At 42.3% G+C, this 20026-nt stretch overlaps 1 protein-coding gene across 5 annotated transcripts in view; it reads right to left on the bottom strand.

Moving 5' to 3' along the window:
- TEX10 (testis expressed 10) overlaps positions 1-20026 on the bottom strand; it is a 118974-nt gene that overhangs the window by 71939 nt on the left and 27009 nt on the right. For all 5 annotated transcript variants that reach the window (XM_072153051.1, XM_072153052.1, XM_072153053.1 and 2 more), the window contains exons 6-8: positions 16495-16633; positions 2862-3037; positions 2318-2495 (exon numbers count right to left, since the gene is read on the bottom strand). In XM_072153051.1, coding sequence (XP_072009152.1) covers positions 2318-2495; positions 2862-3037; positions 16495-16633 — 493 coding nt within the window. The remainder of the gene's footprint in view (positions 1-2317; positions 2496-2861; positions 3038-16494; positions 16634-20026) is intronic.

The following is a 20026-nucleotide window of genomic DNA, read 5'->3' as shown; positions in this document are numbered from 1 at the left end:
GCATTATCTCCCACACGATCTTGCTGCTAGTGGAGAGATCCGGAGAGCACCCAGGGGCAGTAATAGTCCGGTCACGTCCTTCATAAATCCGAAAGGCTGTGGTATATCCGGACTCGCTTTCACAAAGCTTATATAACTTTATTCCATAACGTGCCCGTTTGGAAGGGAGATATTGGCGGAAGCTGAGTCTGCCATGAAAACTCAGGAGGGACTCATCCACAACCACATTCTGCTCTGGCAAATATTTTTCAATGAAACTCTTATTTAGCATATTTATAAGGGGCCTTAGTTTGTACAAGCGGTCACGGTTTGGATCACTGCTTGGAGGAGCTTGTGAATTGTCACTGAAGTGCAGGAACCGCATTATGTGTTCATAACGTGACCTGGACATGACTGTGGAATATACAGGTGTCACTTGGATGGGATTTGTAGACCAGTATGATCTAATTTTGGGCTTTTTTACAATACCCATATTTAGGGTTAGTTCCAAAAATTTTTTTATTTCATGAATATTAGTTGGTGTCCATTCTCTTGCATGGACAGATAATGGGTTCTGTCTTATGTACTGGGTGGCATATAAAATTGGTTTGGTGGACAATATGATCTAGCAGAGTGTCGCTTAGAAATAAAAGAAAAAAGTCCATTTCTGCAAAACTGGAATCGTCCACTGTTATGCCAGGGGTGACAGTGAACGCATTAACTCTGGGTGTAAAAGATGGAGCTGGTTCCCATGGGAGAGTGCGTGCCTCAATTATAGGGGCTACAACGCTGCTAGGTCCTGCAACCTCCTGATCTGCTGCGTCAACATCACCAGAGACACCCCCTGTGGATGATTCTGAAGTGACGCTGGCATTGTCACTGCCTTCAATGTAGTCCATATCTGACGCGGTCTCAAATTCAGAATCGGACTGAAGCAAGGCGTAGGCCTCCTCAGCAGTATATTGTTTTCTCGCCATAATAACACTAACTAAATAACGCTAACTAAATAACACTAACCAACACTAATTTTTTTTATGCTTTTTTGTTTTATATATATATTTTTTGTATTTTTCTAGTTTTTTTTAAATTTTTTAAATATTTTTTATAGTTTTTTTTATATAACTTTACAAACGGTAGCAGTAACGAAACTAGCAAACTTTACGTACGCTTTGTAAGTGAAAGCACTAAGCGTACCAACAAAAAAAAATTGTAAAAAAATGAAGGGTTAATCACCCACAGTAATAGGCAACGGTAAAAATTACCGCACCAATGCGCCCGTAGGTCCTACCTGCCTATAAGTAATCTATTACACAGGTATATTACACAGGTATATGGGGAAAAAACTTTTTTTTTTTCTTGGTAGAGAACTGTGTAAAGAAAGGGTTAAATAACCAGTATATAAAGGGTTAATCAGTACAGGGAAGTAATGTGCTGCTTGAAACTGTAGAATACAATGAATCGATCTGACAATGAATCTTTCTTCTTCTCTTCTCCTCACAAAGAAACAAAGTGTGAGGAGAAGAAAAGAAGCAGAAGATTCAGTGTCAGATAACAATAATAAACTTTGATGTGACCGCTGTGATTTGTTCTCACAGCGATCACGTGTGCAGGGAGGACAGGATTGGTCCCCCAAACTCTGCCTAGTGACCAAGGCTGCTGGTAACAGCCTTGGCACTAGAAAAAAAAGTTATACACTGCGCCTGTGCAGTGATTAAAGTGCCACCGTGAATAGGCTATGCGCCGGACTTTAAGGACCGCGGCCGCCCGCCGTGAATACACGGCGGGCGGTCGCGAACCGGTTAATAAGGCTTGATCCACATGGAGGGTGACTGCAGCAGAACATGCAATTCAGACGGACATTCATCTGGAGAAAATGCCTGTAGCAAAATTCAATAAAAATATGCAACATATTGTGGGGAAGCGGCTGGAAATGGTGTAATACTTTTTTTTCTTATTCTATATAAACACCCCTAGTTACTATCCATGTCTGGGATTGCCCAAGGGAAGAACCCCGGCCAATCAAAGCCATGGCTTGTTGCTATAGGCATTAATATGCCAGATTAGCTATTTAGCAGCCAATCCAGCAATCAGCGCATGTCCACCCTAACATGAAGTTTGGGTCCACTCATATCTAACAGCGATATTAATAAAATTTTAAACATTTTTATATTTACATTTTTTTGATGCTGTGTGCTATGAATGTAGATTTTTTTTTTTAAACAGGACTAGGTAAAAAGGCTATGTCGTGTATTGCAGAGCATGAAAAGTGTTACATTGTTTAAAGCATTTAAAGTCAATATCAGATATAAAATATACAATGCAAATATGCAATACTTACCGGGCATGTAAAATACCAATAAGCTTCGATATTAGGTTAGTGGAGAATCTATTCGTAATACAAAATAAGCTTAAACGGGCCAGTAAGTCAGATGACAGCAAAGGAATGAAGTACAATAGCTGTACCAATTTTAACTGAAGAGCTTCTGGTAAATATGCAAAAAAACCATCTTCAAAATCTACATAAAAGAAATACCACACGTAAAATTAAGGATCTGAATGAAACCAAAGAATACACCCGACTTTACACAATACAGAAACAAGTCTGTCCATTAGTAAGTTATGCTTGTTTGTAAGCAAATATCTTGACTTGTTCTGAGGACTATACCTTCTATACATGTTACTGTGATCTATTTATCATGTATATTTAGTTATTGGACAATTGTTTTTTCGTTATATATTGTCTTTTAAAATGGATTTGCTTTAATCTATCCATCCATGTGTATATGGGTGTGTACGTACATACATACTAAGTATACCATATAAAGAAGTTAAAAGTAAAATTTTTGTGCATTCCATTAAAACGTTAATTCAATAAAAATTACCATAGATACGGCATGCAGTTATTTTGAGGTTCTGAAGTAGTTCTTTGTTTGATCGAGCTGCAGCAATATAAATAGTATCGATAATCAGAGAAGAAAGTTGATGGTTTCTTGCCCCAAGATGAACAAGTTGCATTGGGAGACTTGCAAGCCAGCGTGATAGCACTTTACTTCGACTTCTGGAAAATAAAATGCAGATAGAAAGTAGTACAATGGCAAAACTATACAATACATTTAGAGGCACACAGGCGAATATTTTATTAGCAGTTTTTTCAATTCCTTAATTGCTTGCCACCGAAGCCATTTTTCACTTTCCTGACAGACCCTAGTTTAACCCCTTAAGGACAAGGCCCTTTTTCGTTTTTGCATCTTTATTTTTCACTCCCCACCTTCAAAAATCTATAACTTTTTTATCTTTCCACGTAGAGAGCTGTGTGACAGCTTGTTTTCTGTGTAACAAATTGCACTTCACAGTGATGGTTTCTAATATTCTATGCCGTATACTGGGAAGCAGGAAAAAAACTCAATGCAGTGAAAATTATCAAAATCCACATTTGCTCAATTTCTTGTGGGCTTGGATTTTAAGTCTTTCACTGTGCGCCGTAAATGACAGGTCTACTTTATTTATTGGGTCAATACCATCACGAGGATACCAAATTTGCGTAGGTTTTATGTTTTCATACATTTACAAAAATTAAAACCTGTCCAAAAAAGAAAATCTTTATTTTGCCATCTTCTTGCGCTAACAACTTTTTCATACTTTGGTGTACAGAGCTGTTGGTGGTGGCATTTTTGTGACTTTGATGACGCTTTCAATGTTCATTTTTTCGACTGTATAACTCATATTTCCCTTCTCACCATGACAGCTCAAACCAGAAACCGTGTCTGCCTTCAGAGACAGGAAACGTTCAATAAACTTTGACGACTCCTTGCATGCCTCCCTATGGTTTCCTGTGCAGACTGGGAGACTGATAAGGAACCTTAGTGAGGAACTCTTATTAGCACTATGTGGAGTGAGGGGAAGTGCGCATCTGAGTAGAATGGAATCAGCGATGAAGCTGTTCTTGCTGCTGGTTGCAATGTAGCTGTGTCGGTTTTGACAGTCCGATGTTCGGACATCCAATACTCCGGTATCGCTGCTGAAGTCTACAAACTCACAAACATGGCTGAGCTCCTGCAGTGATCCCCACTGGTAGTCGGATACAAACTGCAGAGCGTAAAGAGCTGTATGATGGCTTGTTTTCTGCATAACAAATTGCACTTCATAGTGATGGTATTAAATATTCCATGTCAGGTACTCGGAAGCGAGAAAAAAATTCCAAATGCAGTGAAAATGATGAAAAACCGCATTTGCGCCATTTTCTTGTGGGCTTGGATATTACGTCTTTCACTGAGCGCCCCAAATGACATGTCTACATTATTCTTTAGGTTGGTACGATTAAGGGGATACCAAATTTGTATAGGTTTTATAATGATGTTTTCATACATTTACAAAAATTAAAACCTCCTGTACAAAAATTATTTTTTTGATTTTGCCATCTTCTGGTGCTAATAACTTTTTTATACTTTGGTATACGGAGCTGTGGGTTGTGTCATTTTTTGCTACATTTGATAATATTTTCAATGATATTTTTAGGATGTTCGACCTTTAGATCACTTTTTATAGATTTTTTTTTATATTTTTCAAAATGGCAAAAAAGTGGCATTTTCGACATTGGATGCTATTTTACATTATGGGGTTAAACGCATTGAAAAACCGTTAATATATTGTGGTCAGGCATTTTCGGACGCGTCGATACCTAATGTGTTTATGACGTCACGGGGGGAGACGATCCTAGGCTGCCGGCAGCTAGCTTTGCTGGCAGCCATCGCTGTGATAACACCCGCGATCGGTGCTAACACCGATCGCAGGTGTTACCGGTAAGTCTCTGCTGCAATATGCAGCAAAGACTTACCGGCTATGGAGAGGGCTCAGCCCGTGAGCCCTCTCCATGTATCAGGACCCGACCGCCGCCGTCAATACACGGCGGGCGGGCGCGAACCAGTTAAAAATGCAAAGTGTATGACGAAAGAACTGTACAGACAGTCCCCCGAGTCACGTACAACATAGTTGAAATTGTATGCAAGTTGTATTTTTTTTTTTAAGTTTTTATTTTATACAGTTTCAATAAATTTAAACTGAGTAACAAGACAGCAAACTACAGAGTATTATTCTCCACACTTCAGCAGCAACATGTATAATAATGTGCATGTCAACCAGCATAGTATATCCTCAGTATGGATACATGTTAGAAAGAAAGATACGATCCAGCACTTCTATATAATAAAATTCATGGCTGATAAAGAGTGTTTGTACTCATAACACGTAGCTGTTTGGGGATACCACTACATGCTGACTAATTTTACATGAAGATTCAATAAAAAAGCAAGAAATTTTATTATATATAAGTGCTGGATCGTATCTTTCTATCATCGTTTGGAAACCTGCAACCAGAGGGTGTATTCTATGCACTTCTAACAGGACGGGGAGGATCACCTCATGCTCACCGGTGCAACAAATTCCTATATAACCCACTTGCTGAGCAGAAAACGTTAAAGGGGTATTCCAGGAATCAGCATAATTCATATACAAATGGGTACTCAAAATATAAGCTAATGTGTAATTAGTTGTAATTAAAAATTTTGCTCCCCTTAGCAGAAAATGCTGGTGACATACACTGTAATGAAGAATTAAAATGCTACTGGCCCTTTAATCAGTCCGTAGATTTCCTCCGCGCAGTCCGTTGCAGAGCATACGCAGGACAGAAGATGGCCGCTGGTCACATGTCCACATTACATGTCCTGCACCTGCCTGGGCAGGTCATGTGATCACCACTAGTGGCTGTAGTCAGTTGGTTGCAGGGCATTCAGTATGGCCAGTGTTGTGGTGATGGCAGTTGCACATCATTACTATGGTAACAGAGAAAACCTGTTACATCATCACTGGGAGCAGAGCATAAGAGGGAGGAGGAGTTACTGAGAACTAAAGGATCATGGAACTTGTAGTTTACAGTGGCGGACATCTTAGTGATATCTCCACCTACTTTAGAGAGGCCATACATTTTGTAAATCAGAAAATCAAACTACTGAAGCTCCATTTTGTGACTAATGACATTGAGTACTGTTATATTCATTTATTTATATTATCATGGGTTTTTGTGTCAGACGTTCATATTCCCGGAATACCCCTTTAACCTTTGGGCAGGTCTAAACACAATTTAAGAAGGATCCAGTGTCAGCCTGAAAGCGGAAACCCTCATGCGAACATACATTTACAAAAATTAAAACCTCATGTACAAAAAATTATTCTGGCGCTAATAACTTTTTTATACTTTGGTATACAGAGCTTTGGGAGGTGTTGTTTTTTGGGGCTTTTGATGAGGTTTACAATGTTATGATTTTTAGGACTGTAAGAGCTTTTTATCACCTTTTATAGAATTATTTTTAAGTGGCAAAAAAAGTGCCATTTTCGACTTTGGGTGTGATTTTCTGTTACGGGGTTAAACGCAGTGAAAATTATATACGGGCAGTCCCCGGGTTACGTACAAGATAAGGTCTGTAGGTTTGATCTTAAGTTGAATTTGTATGCAAGTCGGAACTGTATATTTTATCATTGTAATCCCAGCCAGAACTTTTGTGGTCTCTGTGATAATTGGATTTTAAAAATGTTGAGTTGTCATAAGAATCTGGATTAACAATAAAGCTTCATTACTGACACCTTTGATAACTGTTATAGCTAATTATTGTAGCCTAGGACTAAAGTACAATAAATTACTGTATATACTCGAGTATAAGCTGACCCGAGTATAAGACGAGGCCCCTAATTTTACCACCAAAAACTGGGAAAACCTATTGACTCGAGTATAAGCAGAGGGTGGAAAATGCATTGGTCTCAGCCTCCCAGTATACAGCCTGCCAGTGCCCTTAAAGAGAACCCGTCATGCAAAATAACCCCCCTAAACTAAATATATTTTCATAAACTGCCATTAGAGAGCATTGCCTCTATCCCTTCATTGTCCCTCTACATGCCTGTAAACCTAAGCAATGAGGTCCTAAAGCTGTATGCAAATGACCTGTGAAATGTCCAATGAAGCATTAGCATATTCAAGCTGTCCACTCTATTCATGAGTGGGAGGCACAGCCACACCCCCAGTGCTTGACTGACAGCCTGTATAATGGAGTGAGGCTGTATAATGATGTGCTTCCTGGTGCTGGTGGCCACACCTCCTACAGCCTGTGTGTGCATGTGTGTGTATATAGGAGAGATACAGCAGCTCCAGGCAGCCATGTTACAGCAGAACATGTCAGATTCATGTGTAGCTGATGTCTGTGTCTCTCACCTGTATATTAGGAGGATGCAGCATGTCAGCAGATGCAGCACACACTAGCCATGCTTTACTATACATTACACACAGACATGAGCAGGGGGAGGAGAGGGGAGGGGAGGGGTAACAGGGGTGACATCACTGCCTCTGACCATGTGACCACCCTCATTTACATAATAAAGAATAGATGATTTTACAATGAATAATGTATGAAATAACTAGATAAAGGCTGGGATGGGATCCTTGTGAGATGCTCCAACAGGTAGAGTTGACAGGACTAGTGACACAGACCTGATGACAGGTGTCCTTTAAGTAGCCAGCCTGCCAGCGCCCTTTAGTAGCCAGCCTTTAGTATACTGCCAGCCCCATTCACTATACAACCTGCCCCATTTCCCAAGAACATAAAAAAAAAATTTCCATACTCACCTACGGGTGCTTCCGATGACCTTTGCCGCTCCCCGATGCTCCGTTCCCCGTGGCTGGTGTTAGGTCTTCTCTCTTTTCTGTTGTATACGCGTCCACGCAATCTGCCGGCTGCCACGCGATACAACGCAGCGGTGTCGCCGCTGATGACGTCAAGGGCGGCGCATCATATTGGGCGCCTGTCGGCAGATCGCGTCAACGCGTATCTGCCGGCTGATACAACAGAGAAGCAAGAAGACCGAACACCAGCCGCGGGGAAGACAGAAGAGGAGCCGCGCCGACCATCGGGCCTCCGGAGGGTGAGTATGGAAGTTGGTTTTTTTTAAAATTGACTCGTGTATAAGCCGAGGGGAGGATTTTCAGCACATTTTCTGTGCTGAAAAACTCGGCTTATACACAAGTATATACAGTACCAATATCCAGTGGTCCGTTTTTAACTAGGGGTCGTATGTAAGTTGAGTGTTCCTAAGTAGGGGACCGCCTGTATTGATGATTATATTTTGATAGATCAGGCATTTTAGGACGCGGAGATACCTAATGTGTTTATCATTTTTACTGTTTATTTATATCAGTTCTAGGGAAAGGGGGGTGATTTGAGTTCTAAGGTTTTTTAAGATACAATCAGATTTATTAGTATGTTTGCTCCACATACAGAAAATTCATCTGAAAGTAAAATACAGAAAGAAAAAATCCAGCTGGGGGGGGGAAATATATAGGCCGTCATGGTGGACTAACGGAAATAGAATTACCGGTGAGTAATCTAATTCACAATTTCCGCTTCGTTCCCCATGACGGCCCAACCTGGAGACTTACAAAATTAGTAAGCTTTTAGGGAGGGATTACAGCCTGTAACACCTTGCGCCCAAATGACAAATCTTTTGACAAGTGCAAGTCCAGTCTATAATGCTTAGAGAACGTAGTAGATGAAGACCACGTTGCAGCCCTGCAAATCTGATCTAGTGACGCTCCTCTTCTTTCCGCCCAAGATGTGGACATAGCCCTGGTCGAGTGAGCTCGGATTCCTGTTGGTATCGGACTTTTCTGTAGGTCGTAACATGAGGCAATCGCCAGTCTCAGCCATCTTGCGATAGTCGCCTTCGACGCCTTCCTCCCCTTAGTTTTCCCCTGAAATTGGATGAAAAGGTTAGAGTCAATACGCCAGGCCTCGGTGATCTGTAAGTATTTTAGTACAGAACGTCTTACATCCAAGGGTGCTGGTGGACAATCCCAACTCCAAACCCTTTTGAAGAAATTCGAGCACCTGCAAAATATTAAGGTTAGCCTGAGAAGGTGGACTGTCCTTACAGAAGGAACAGAACCTCTTCCATATCTTATGGTAGATGGCAAAAGTGACCGGTTTCCTACTTGCCTTCAGGGTCTTGATGACTTCAGACGAGAGTCCCTGAGAACTTAGGAAGCTGGATTCAGGATCCAGGCCGACAGCTGCAGTTTTCCCGGATTTGGATGATGGATTGGACCCTGATGTAGTAGGTCCTCGGACAGTGGAAGGATGACTGGATCCTGTGGCGACATTTTCCTCAAGAGTGGATACCAGCTTTTCTTCGGCCAGTTTGGGCAGATGAAGATGGCTCTGGTGTTTTCCTGGAATATCTTTCTCAGAACCCTGGCGATCAGGGGAATTGGGGGGAAGGCGTAGGCCAGTGGAATGTCCCAGGGGTGAGAGAAGGCGTCCAGCTGTTCCCTGTTCTCCCCTTTTTCCAGAGAAAAATAGCGCAGGCATTTGGTATTCTCCCTTGTTGCGAACAAGTCCATTAGAGGATAGCCCCACAAAGATGTTAGCTCCAGGAAGATCTCCTCCTTGAGACTCCACTCGTTTGGTAGGATCTTTCTTCTGCTTAGAAAGTCTGCCCTTGAGTTTTCCGTGCCCTTTAGATGGGTGGCAGATATTGACAGGGTGTGTTGTTCTGCCCACAAAAATATTTTCCGAGCTAGGGTACTCAGGAGAGGAGACCTGGTTCCCCCTTGCCTTTTTATGTAGGAGACCGTAGTTGTATTGTCCGACAAGATGAGAAGGTGTTGGTGGGCAAGAAGTGGGGTGTTCGCACTGAGGGCTTCCCATACTGCTTGCAACTCCCGGAAGTTTGAGGATCTTCTTGTAAACTCCTCTGTCCAGGTACCTTGGGAAAAATGCTGAGGCAACACTGCCCCCCAGCCCCTCTGGCTCGCATCTGTTTGGATTGGGATGTAAGGGCTGTTTGACCAAAATATTCCCTTCCTCAGATTTCCGTCTTCCAACCACCATAACAGGTCCTTCTTGACGGCAGGTGGAATCGGGATTTTTCTGTCCAGATCCTCCTGTCTTCTGTTCCAGGATCTTAAGATCCATCCCTGGAGTGTTCTGGAATGGGCCTGGCACCAGGCTACCGAGGAGATGCAGGCTGTTAGAGAGCCCAGAATCTTCATTGCTTCTCTGATGGAGATCACTGATTTTCTCCTGAACTTCGTTATCAGGTCCTTGATGTGGTCTCCCTTGTCCTGTGGAAGGAACGACATTTGGTAAACTGAGTTCAGTTTTTTTAAGGTTTCTAGGGTGAGATCTCTGGAAAAGAGTAAGCTCTCTCTGTCTTGGCCAACAATAAGCAGGTCGTCTAGGTACGGGACGATCAGTACATCCTGTAGTCTGAGAGACGCCACCACCTCTGCCATCACCTTTGTAAAGGTTCTTGGTGCAGATGATATTCCAAAGGGAAGTGCACAAAATTGAAAGTGTAGTGTAGAACCCTCTGGAGACAGGACAGAAAACCTTAAGAATCTCTGTGAGAAAGGATGTATAGGGATGTGATAGTATGCGTCCTTTAAGTCTATAGTGCACATTAATGCATCTTGGTGAATAATGTGTGTGGCTGATCTTACCGACTCCATCCTGAATTTTCGGTAGATGATGAACTCGTTGAGACCTCTCAGGTTGATGATTAGCCGGTTTGTGCCGTTCGGTTTCTTTACCAAAAAAAAGAGAAGAGTAAAACCCAGATTTCTCTAGATCTTGTGGGACAGGTATAATCACTCCAGAGGACAGAAGGGAAGCTACTTCTTGCCATATTAAGTTGTGGGATGTAAGTGACATGGATGGTGAAGGTGGCATATATTTTGTAGGGGGAAGTCTGCAGAATTCGATGTTGTAACCGTGCAGTAATATATCTAAGACCCAGGGATTTAAAGTGATTTTTGTCCATTCTCTGAATCTTAACAATCTTCCCCCTACTATAGCATCATTGTTTTTTGTTTCTATTAGGGTCTGTTGGGGTGGAGAACAGAAACCCTCTCCCTTTACCTCCTTTCGGGTAGCTCCAGCGTCCTCTTTTCCCTTTATCTTTGTAGGAATCCTTTTTGAAGTCCCGAAAGGGCTGCTTCTTGGGTATCGATCTCTCAGGAAACCCCTTTTTCTTATCTGATGCTCTCTCGAGTATAGCATCCAACTCTGGCCCAAACACAAATTCCCCTGAGAAGGGGAGGCTGCACAACTTTGCTTTGGATCTGATATCACCGTTCCACTGTTTCAGCCACAGTGCCCGTCGAGTAGAGTTAGTGAGCGCTCCCTCCTTTGAAGCAAAACGAATTCCCTCGGCTGCGGAATCTGCAAGGAAGGCTGTTGCTGATTTTAGCAAAGGAAAGTTCTCCAAGATTGTTGATCTTGGAGTTCCCTCCTTGATGTGGGATTCCAGTTCATTTAGCCAATACAGCAGGTTTCTTGCCACTGAAGTAGAAGCTAAATTAGTCTTCAGACTGAGCATGGAAGTTTCCCAGGCCTTTCTTAACAGAGAGTCAGACTTCCTATCCATTGGGTCCTTTAATTGTGCCGCGTCCTCAAATGGAAGGTCAGTCTTCTTCACTATTTTTGTGACCTGCACATCCATTTTTGGACAAGTGTCCCACACATTGGACTCCTCTGGCTCAAATACAAGTCTCTTCTTAAAGTTTTTGGACACAATGACTCTCTTTTCTGGCTCTCGCCATTCCTCAGAAACTAGCTCCTTTAAGGTGTCATTCAGGGGAAACACCCTCTGGCGTTTTGCCTTTAATCCCCCAAATAACTCTTCCTCCTTAGATCTTGGAGGGAGAATCTCCTCAATTTCCAGGGTCTGTCTTATTGCCTTTAAGAGACCGTCGAGTTCCTCAAACTGAAACAGATGACGTGAATCTTCTGTTTTTTGTGAGTCCATAGGATCATCATCTTCTACGTATGAGCATGAGGGAGCTTCAGAGTCATCCCCCTCCTCAGATATAGAAGAATCCGGCTCCACTCTAGGTTTCTTACTCGGTGGGGGCCTGGACGTAGCAGCGGCCACTGAAGAACTTATTTTTTCCTCAATAAACCCATTTAATTCATCTAAGAAGGACGTTTTTTCCTCTCTCATGAAATTGTCGATGCAGGACTTGCAAATCGGCTTTTTGTATGAGTCAGACAGAGTGGGCACACATGTTACACTTCCTAAGTCGACTTTTCTCGGGTTTTTCAGACCTGCTCGTCTTATCCCCTTTATCCTCCTTGCCTTTCCCTTTAGACCCCTGGTCTTTCTCCTGAAAGGGCAAGCGGAGGATAATAAATGACCCGCTATCTTTACACACAGTAAAAAACCCAAACCTGCACAAATGACCCCACTTACAGAAACCGGAGGATGCAGGAAGGTAGGGTCTGCCTCGTCAGCCATCATAAAGCCAGGGAAGCACACAGGAAAGTTTCCAGGAATACACAACACAGGAGTACAGCACCGCAGCGTCACACACAGATCTTAGACCTGAGATCAGCGTGACTAGCCCGCTCCAGGTGACTTAAATACCTTAATGGGGAGCCCATCCCCCTGTAGAGTCCACCACGCCGTGCTCCCGTTCCCAGAGATGCATTGCGGCCCTGTGAGCCGCTACTTCCGGTCGCGACCGGAAGTCGTCATCGGACCTCGAGGACGCCGGGAAATGTAGTTTCTTCGGCCGCCGCGCGCTCACACAAGGATCGCGGAGCGGCGGCCAGGACAAACGGACTGGAAGGGCGGCGAAAGGGAAGGCAGGCGAAAGGGAAGGCACGAAGCCGACCGAACGCCCCAGCCCGCCGGGATTTAGCCAGCCAGGACAACCCGTGAGTTCCCTATGGAATCTTCGTCGTCCCCCCCCCCCCTGGAGGAGAGAGGGCACCTCTCTTGTCCTGCCTCAGCAGGGACAGGAAGAACACTGGCGGGAGGATGCAGGGGGGGAGCATTTAACCTCTCTTCTTCCTGTCCCTGCAGAGGTCAAGGGGCATCCTCCAGGTTGGGCCGTCATGGGGGACGAAGCGGAAATCACCAATACAGACTACTGGGCCTAGAGACATAGCCACCAGTCTACTAAGCACCAAATGCAGAGTTGCTGGGTCAGGGGTGCAAATCCCCATAAGGTACAATGCAGGACTAAATACTGGTTAAAGTTGTCCGACGCTACCCATATACCCTCTATAGGAAGGCCTTTGGATATAAGGATGGACAATCTCCTAGCATAGACCGAGTATGATGAATGGTATCCTCTAGCCACCCAAGACCGCTTTAGGGAAAGGACCTTATGGCCTGTGAGATGGGTCATTTGTATAAACACAATATGAGGGGCTTGTTGTTTAATGACATCCAAAACCAAGCTTGAATTTATGCCCCTAACAATCCAACTCAATTTAATTCTGAGCCATGTCAGCAGAAGGGAAATGCTAACAGCCAGGCTGATAAAGGGTTTGGGATAATGTGAAATTGATGTTGAGAAGGAGACACAAACAACCAAACATTCATCGTCTCTCAAGGCTCAGACTAAGAGAGACAACCATTGAAAATCATGACAGATGAAACACCAGATCAAATCAAACCCCATCAAACCCCATCACACCAGTCTAATGAGACCTATGCCCACCAACCAACTAATCAACAGAACGGAGGTCCTTATCTTAAGACTGTTCGTCTAAATCACTTGCCCCTAGATATGACCCTGTAACTTTAGACTTGGGTGGCTACCATCTTGGATTCCTGTGACTCCGTGCTGCAGAGTTTCTGTCTGCTCTGTGCCTGTAACCACGCCCCCTGCAGTACAGTATGGAGTTCACACTGATTTTCACTGACGGCATCCTGCCTGCAAACACAATGTGAGGAAAGAGAATCTACAAACTCCAGGTTCTAATCATCAGTTACATTGTGCCAATAGCACATTGTAATGCATGATCAGTAAAATCCCCATATACTGCCATATTGTAGTATGGCAGTATATGGTATGATCATACATAGGGTTAAAGAACCCTAAAGGGTCTGAAAAATAGTAAAATTAAAAAATTAAATAAAAAGAAACACCTTAAAAAAATATAATCAGCCTCTTTTCCCAAAATGGATATGGATATATAGATAGATAGATATATAGATAGATATATATGGATATATAGATAGATAGATATATAGATAGATATATATAGATAGATAGATATATAGATAGATATATATGGATATATAGATAGATATATATAGATATGGATATATAGATAGATATATATAGATATGGATATATAGATAGATATATATATAGATATGGATAGATAGATATATATATATATAGATATGGATAGATAGATATATATATATAGATATGGATAGATAGATATATATATATATAGATATGGATAGATATATATATATATATCTATCCAGAAAAATAGTTAATGGGGTATTCCGGGAATATGAACGTCTGACACAAAAACCCATGATGATATAAATAAATGAATATAACAGTACTCAATGTCATTAGTCACAAAATGGAGCTTCAGTAGTTTGATTTTCTGATTTACAAAATTTATGGCCTCTCTAAAGTAGGTGGAGTTATCACTAAGATGGCCGCCACTGGAAACTACAAGTTCCATGATCCTTTAGTTCTGCTCTGCTCCCAGTGATGATATAACAGACTTTCTTGCTCTGTTCCCATAGTAATGATGTGTAACTGCCATCACCGCAACACTGTCCATACTGGATGCACTGCAACCAACCGACTACAGCCAAACATAGTGGTGATCACATGACCGGCCCAGGCAGGTGCAGGACATGTGATGTGGACATGTGACCAGCGGCCATCTTCTGTCCTGTGTCTGTTCTGCAACGGACCGCGCGGAGGAAATCTACGGACTGATTAAAGGGCCAGTAGCATTTTAATTCTTCATTACAGTGTATGTCACCAGCATTTTCTGCTAAGGGGAGCAAAATTTTTAATAACAACTAATTACATATTAGCTTATATTTTAAGGACCCATTTGTATATGAATTATGCTGATTCCTGGAATACCCCTTTAACATGTTAGGTATCGCCAAATACCAAAATGTCTGATCAAAATATAACAACTGTTATTCCTGGCATTTAAAGAGAACCTGTCACCTGGGAAAACACCCCCAACAAATTAGCTCCTCCTCATCCTGTCCCCAGCCCCTTAGCTCCTCCTCATCCTGTCCCCAGCCCCTTTATTTATTGAATTTTTATTAAAATCAGAGGTCGGATCGTTGTACAAGTCTCCTAACAGTCGGCCGTATTCGTGAGGGTGCCGTCCGATACACCCCCTCCATGCCCCTGTCAGTAAGAGGCCTGTAAGACTCGCTGGCAGAAGCGCAGGTATTGCGCAATCGCTGCCAGCTCTATGCGATGCAGCGCTGTGCTGACAGCGGCCGCAGAGGGGCTTATTCACAGCGCTGTGAATAAGCCCCTCTGCGGCCTCTTTCAGCACAGCGTTGCATCGTATAGAGCCGTCCGCGATTGCGCAATCCGATAACAGGTCGGATCGTTTTAAACCAAGTATAAAAACACAAATCTTAATAAAAATACATATAAAGGGGCTGGGGATAGGATGAGGGGGAGCTAATTTGTTGGGAGTGTTTTTTCCCTGGTGATAGGTCCTCTTTAATAGCTGAAAATAGTGCCCAAAGTAGAAAATGCCACATTTCTGCAATATCTAATAAATTTTTACAGGAAACCTACCACTTAAAGTGGTAGGTGTAAGATGCATATACCGAGCACGAGCTCAGGGTGAGCTGGTGCCGGAGCTTACTTTCATTAGTTTTCTAAACCGCTGTATCGCGGTTTAAACACTTTTTATTCTTTACAGCCGAAGGAGCACCATGCCGCGCGACCATGCGCGGCTACATAGGAAGTGATGGAGAGCCGGTGATGTCACGCACGCACGGTCGCGCGCTTGGATGTGCCGAAGCTCCTTCGGCTGTAAAGAATAAAATGTGTTTAAACCGCGATACAGTGGTTTAGGAAACTAAAGTAAGCACCGGCAGCAGCTCACCCTGAGCTGGTGCTCGGTGTATGCATCTTACGCCTACCATTTCAAGTGGTAGGTTTCCTTTAAGAAGTGATCAAAAGGCTGCACAGTCCTCAAAACGGTCATAAGATAGTCATCTTATATCGCAAAAATTGACATCACCCACAGCTCCATACATTGAAGTCTGAAAAAGGTACTAGTGCCAGAAGATGGCAAAATGAATTTAAATACACGATTTAAATGTTTGTAAATGGATGAAAACATAAAACCCTAAATAAATGCGATGCATTGTTTCCTTTAATTTCAATGCATTTGGATTTTTTTCCCCTTGCTTCCCAGTACACAGCATGGAATGTTAAATATTGTCACTATAATGTGCAATTCGTTACGCAGAAAACAAAGCCCTCACACAGATCTTTACATGGATCTTTACATCTTTTACATTTTTTAAAAAAAAGGTTGATGGTAACTGAAGGTAAAGAGTGAAATACAATATTGCAAAAACAAAAAAGGGCCTGTGGTTAAAGGGTTAATTCAAATCACTAACATTTATATAGCTAAATAAACATAGCTGCACTTATCTTACCTTCCCTGGTTGAGACACACATCTTCTTCTTTTAAGTAAACTTTGTTGAAAAACTTAAGCAGCATAGAACGTATAGACAATTGAAGGTCTCTCTGTTGGTACATCACATACACGGCCTGAATCAACTTTTCTGTAGCCACTGAAATATAAATCCAATAAAAAGTCTTAGATCAGGATATATAAAGTTTAAACCTTTTACCTGCTGACTGACAAAGCTTGTGTTTTTATGACTCTTTCTTGATTTGTGTGCATTCTAGAGTTTTTATTTCTATTTTTGTGTGTCCATATTAAAAAAAAAAAAAAATTGAATATATTATTGGAGTACAAAATAAAGCAATAATGTAAAGCTCTTTTTAATGAGATTTGAAGTTGCTAAAATATAAATGTAGTAATACAAATCCAATAAAGTCTAATATCAAGCTATCTAAAGTGTAAACTGTTTACTTGCTGACTTTATCGCGAAACAATTGCATGTGTGTAACTTAATTACAATCACAGAGACCGGGAATTCAAAAAGAAATACTTCAAGTAATTATGCACTTTATTATGTGATACGTTTAACCCCTTCACAACTAGCCAATATAGAACATAACCGGGTGTGATGTGGTGTTTGGAAATGGCTCACGGAATGAGGATAAGAGTCAGATGTATTACACAGCCGACATCTTTCAGTAATTACAATCACCATCAAAATCATACATGATAAACCAGGAGCGCCAACTAAAAAGATCCATGCACCATGACTATGGTAATCTTGTAGGTGTTATCTATGGCCACCTTCCTTCTAAGAGCAACTCTGCGTTTTCATTTTTCTCTCCCCGCATTAAAAAATCTGTAATTTTTTTTTATTTTTCCATGTACAGAGCTGTATTATGGCTTGTTTTCTGTGTAACAAAATGGTGGTATTAAATATTCCATGCCGTGTACTGGAAAGCGAGAAAAAAAAATTCCAAATGCAGTGAAATTGGTGAAAAAAGCCATTTGCGCAGCTTTCTTGTGGGCTTGGATTTTAAGTATTTCACTGTGAGCCCCAAATGACACGTCTACTTTACTCTTTGGGTCGGTACGATCATGGGGATAACAAGTTTGTATAGGTTTTATAAAGTTTTCATACATTTTATTTACAAAAATTAAAACCTGTACAAAAAAAAAAAAATTGCCATCTTCAGGCGCTAATAACTTTTTATACTTTTGTGTACGGAGCTTTGCGACTTTTGATGTAGTTTCAAAGCTATCATTTTTAGGATAGTATGACCTTTTGATCACTTAAAACGAAACCACCTTCGGAAGACCCGAGGCTATCATGGTGACCGATACACCAAAATGTCACGGGGAGCCCATGCCATGTTTTTGAAAGCTGCCGGCTAGCACCAATCGTACCTTTGCTGTATTATGCAGCAAAGACTTACTGGCTATGGTGAGGGCTCAGCCCGTGAGCCCTCTCCATGCACCCCCCCACACCCGACATGTGACTTACTATTACATCACATGTTGGGAAAGGGTTAAAAGGATGCTAATAAGCCTGTTTCAGTGTGTAAGAAACTGTTCCCCCCTCCTACTGCGTGCTCAAACTAATTCTGCTGCAGTGAGATTACATTAGGCAGAGGGAAGGGGAAGTGGAACTGAATATAACCTCTTAATGCCAAAGCCATTTTTCACCTTCCTGACACGGCTCATTTTTTCAAATCTGCCCTGGGTAACTATAAGTGGTTACAACTTCAGAACACTTTAACATATCCAAGGGATTTCAAAATTGTTTTCCCATGACACTTTGTACTTCATGTTAGTTGAAATATTTTGGTGGTATGTTTTGTATTTATGAGAAAAATCAGATATTTGGTAAAAATTTTCAAAAATTCTTGATTTTAGAAATTTAAAATATTCTACTTTTACCACAGTCATAAAAGCAAAAAACCTTAAAGGAAACCTACCATTTCAGATCGTCGGTGTAAGCTGTAAACACCAGCTCCGGTACCGCGGTTTTAACACTTTTTAAACTTTATAGCAGAAGCCGCTTCAGCGCTGTGCGCGACCGTCTGCGCGCAGCGCCTGCGGCATTTCCTATGTAGGCACGCGCACGATCGTGCGCACGCAGCGCCAAAGCAGTTTCTGCTACAAAATTTTAAAAAGTGTTAAAACCGCGGTACCGCGGTTTATAACACTGACGAAACTAAGCACCGGCACCAGCCCACCCTGAGCTGGTGCTCGGTGTTTACAGCTTACACCGGCCATTTGAAATGGTAGGTTTCCTTTAATAACTAACATTCACCGAATGTCTACTGTATGTGGACATGGTTTATGCTTGCTCATTTTTGTAGGAGGTTATGGGGCTTTGAACTTTAGGAGCGATTTTTCACATTTTCATAAAAACATGTAAAATCACGCTATTGAGGTACCTGCTCCGGTTTCAAGTCACCTTGAGAGGCCTAAATAAAGTAAACCCAATAAATTACCCCATTATAGAAACTACACACCTCAACATATGCAAAACATTTACAGGGGTTAACGCTCCAGAAAGTTTGATGCCCAATCTCTCCCAAGTATAACAATATCCCATAAGTGGTGGTGACTGCTGTATGGGCACACGCCAGGGCATCGAAGGGCAGCTGCGCCATTCAGAGCAGATTATGCATTGTCACTTTTTATTGGCCATACAATCAATTTTTTGGGGCAATTTGGAAATCCAAGGACTTATTTTTTGCGACATGCAATGCATTTTACACACACTTCATTTTAGTGGGTCTCTAGCTTATTGATGATTTTATTACCATGTATACTCGAGTACAAGAAAAACCCTAAGCCTTATACTCGAGTCAATAGAAATAAAAAGAAAACTATTTTCACGACGGCACCACCAGAGATAGGGATTCGCCCTCCAAGGAGAAAAAAAAAAAAAAGGTGATTAAGTTGTCCCTGCAGCATCTCACTTAGCCTTCTCTATGAAAGGAGTGTGGGACGCCGTCAGCACAATCCTCCGGTTTGGGGATGAGGATCGTGGCCGCTTTCCTCCCTATGTGTGCGCGGGGCCTCGGTCACATCCTTTTTTTGAAGAAGTCGGCAGATGCCGACAGCAGAGGCGAGTGGAACACTTGCACCAGAAGTGACGCGTAGTCACTTCCGGTTTCGGATTGCCGGTGCCCGAAGTGGCGCACGGGGTTAAGGATAGAGCGGGCCGCTCATACTATAAGGCGACAGGCCTCTCCTTCCCTGTAGAATTAAAGCAAGGGTTTTTTCCCCCCTAAAAATCTATTTTTTCCCTCACCGTTGGCCATCCTGACCGGAAGTAAGGTCCGAACCACGCCCACTTGGCAGGAGTTTTAAAAATGGAAGAGGGGGACTGCAGTGTGCGGTTTACAAGTCAGCCTGTGCCGTATGGCAGACAAGCGAGATCTTACTGAGACGCCCAGGACTCCAGCCCGGTAACTATACTGCAGGGCGGTGAGTGTTTTCACTTTTATGTACTGTTCTTATAATGGGGTCAGGATCGGAGGAGGAGTGTGTAGCCTCAATTAGTTATTCAGGCTCCTTGGCC

Source organism: Engystomops pustulosus, chromosome 5 (assembly GCF_040894005.1).
Source record: "Engystomops pustulosus chromosome 5, aEngPut4.maternal, whole genome shotgun sequence".
NCBI classification, from domain to species: Eukaryota; Metazoa; Chordata; class Amphibia; order Anura; family Leptodactylidae; genus Engystomops; species Engystomops pustulosus.
Note: the sequence above shows the minus strand (reverse complement) of the source record. Positions and strands in the feature narration are given on the sequence as shown.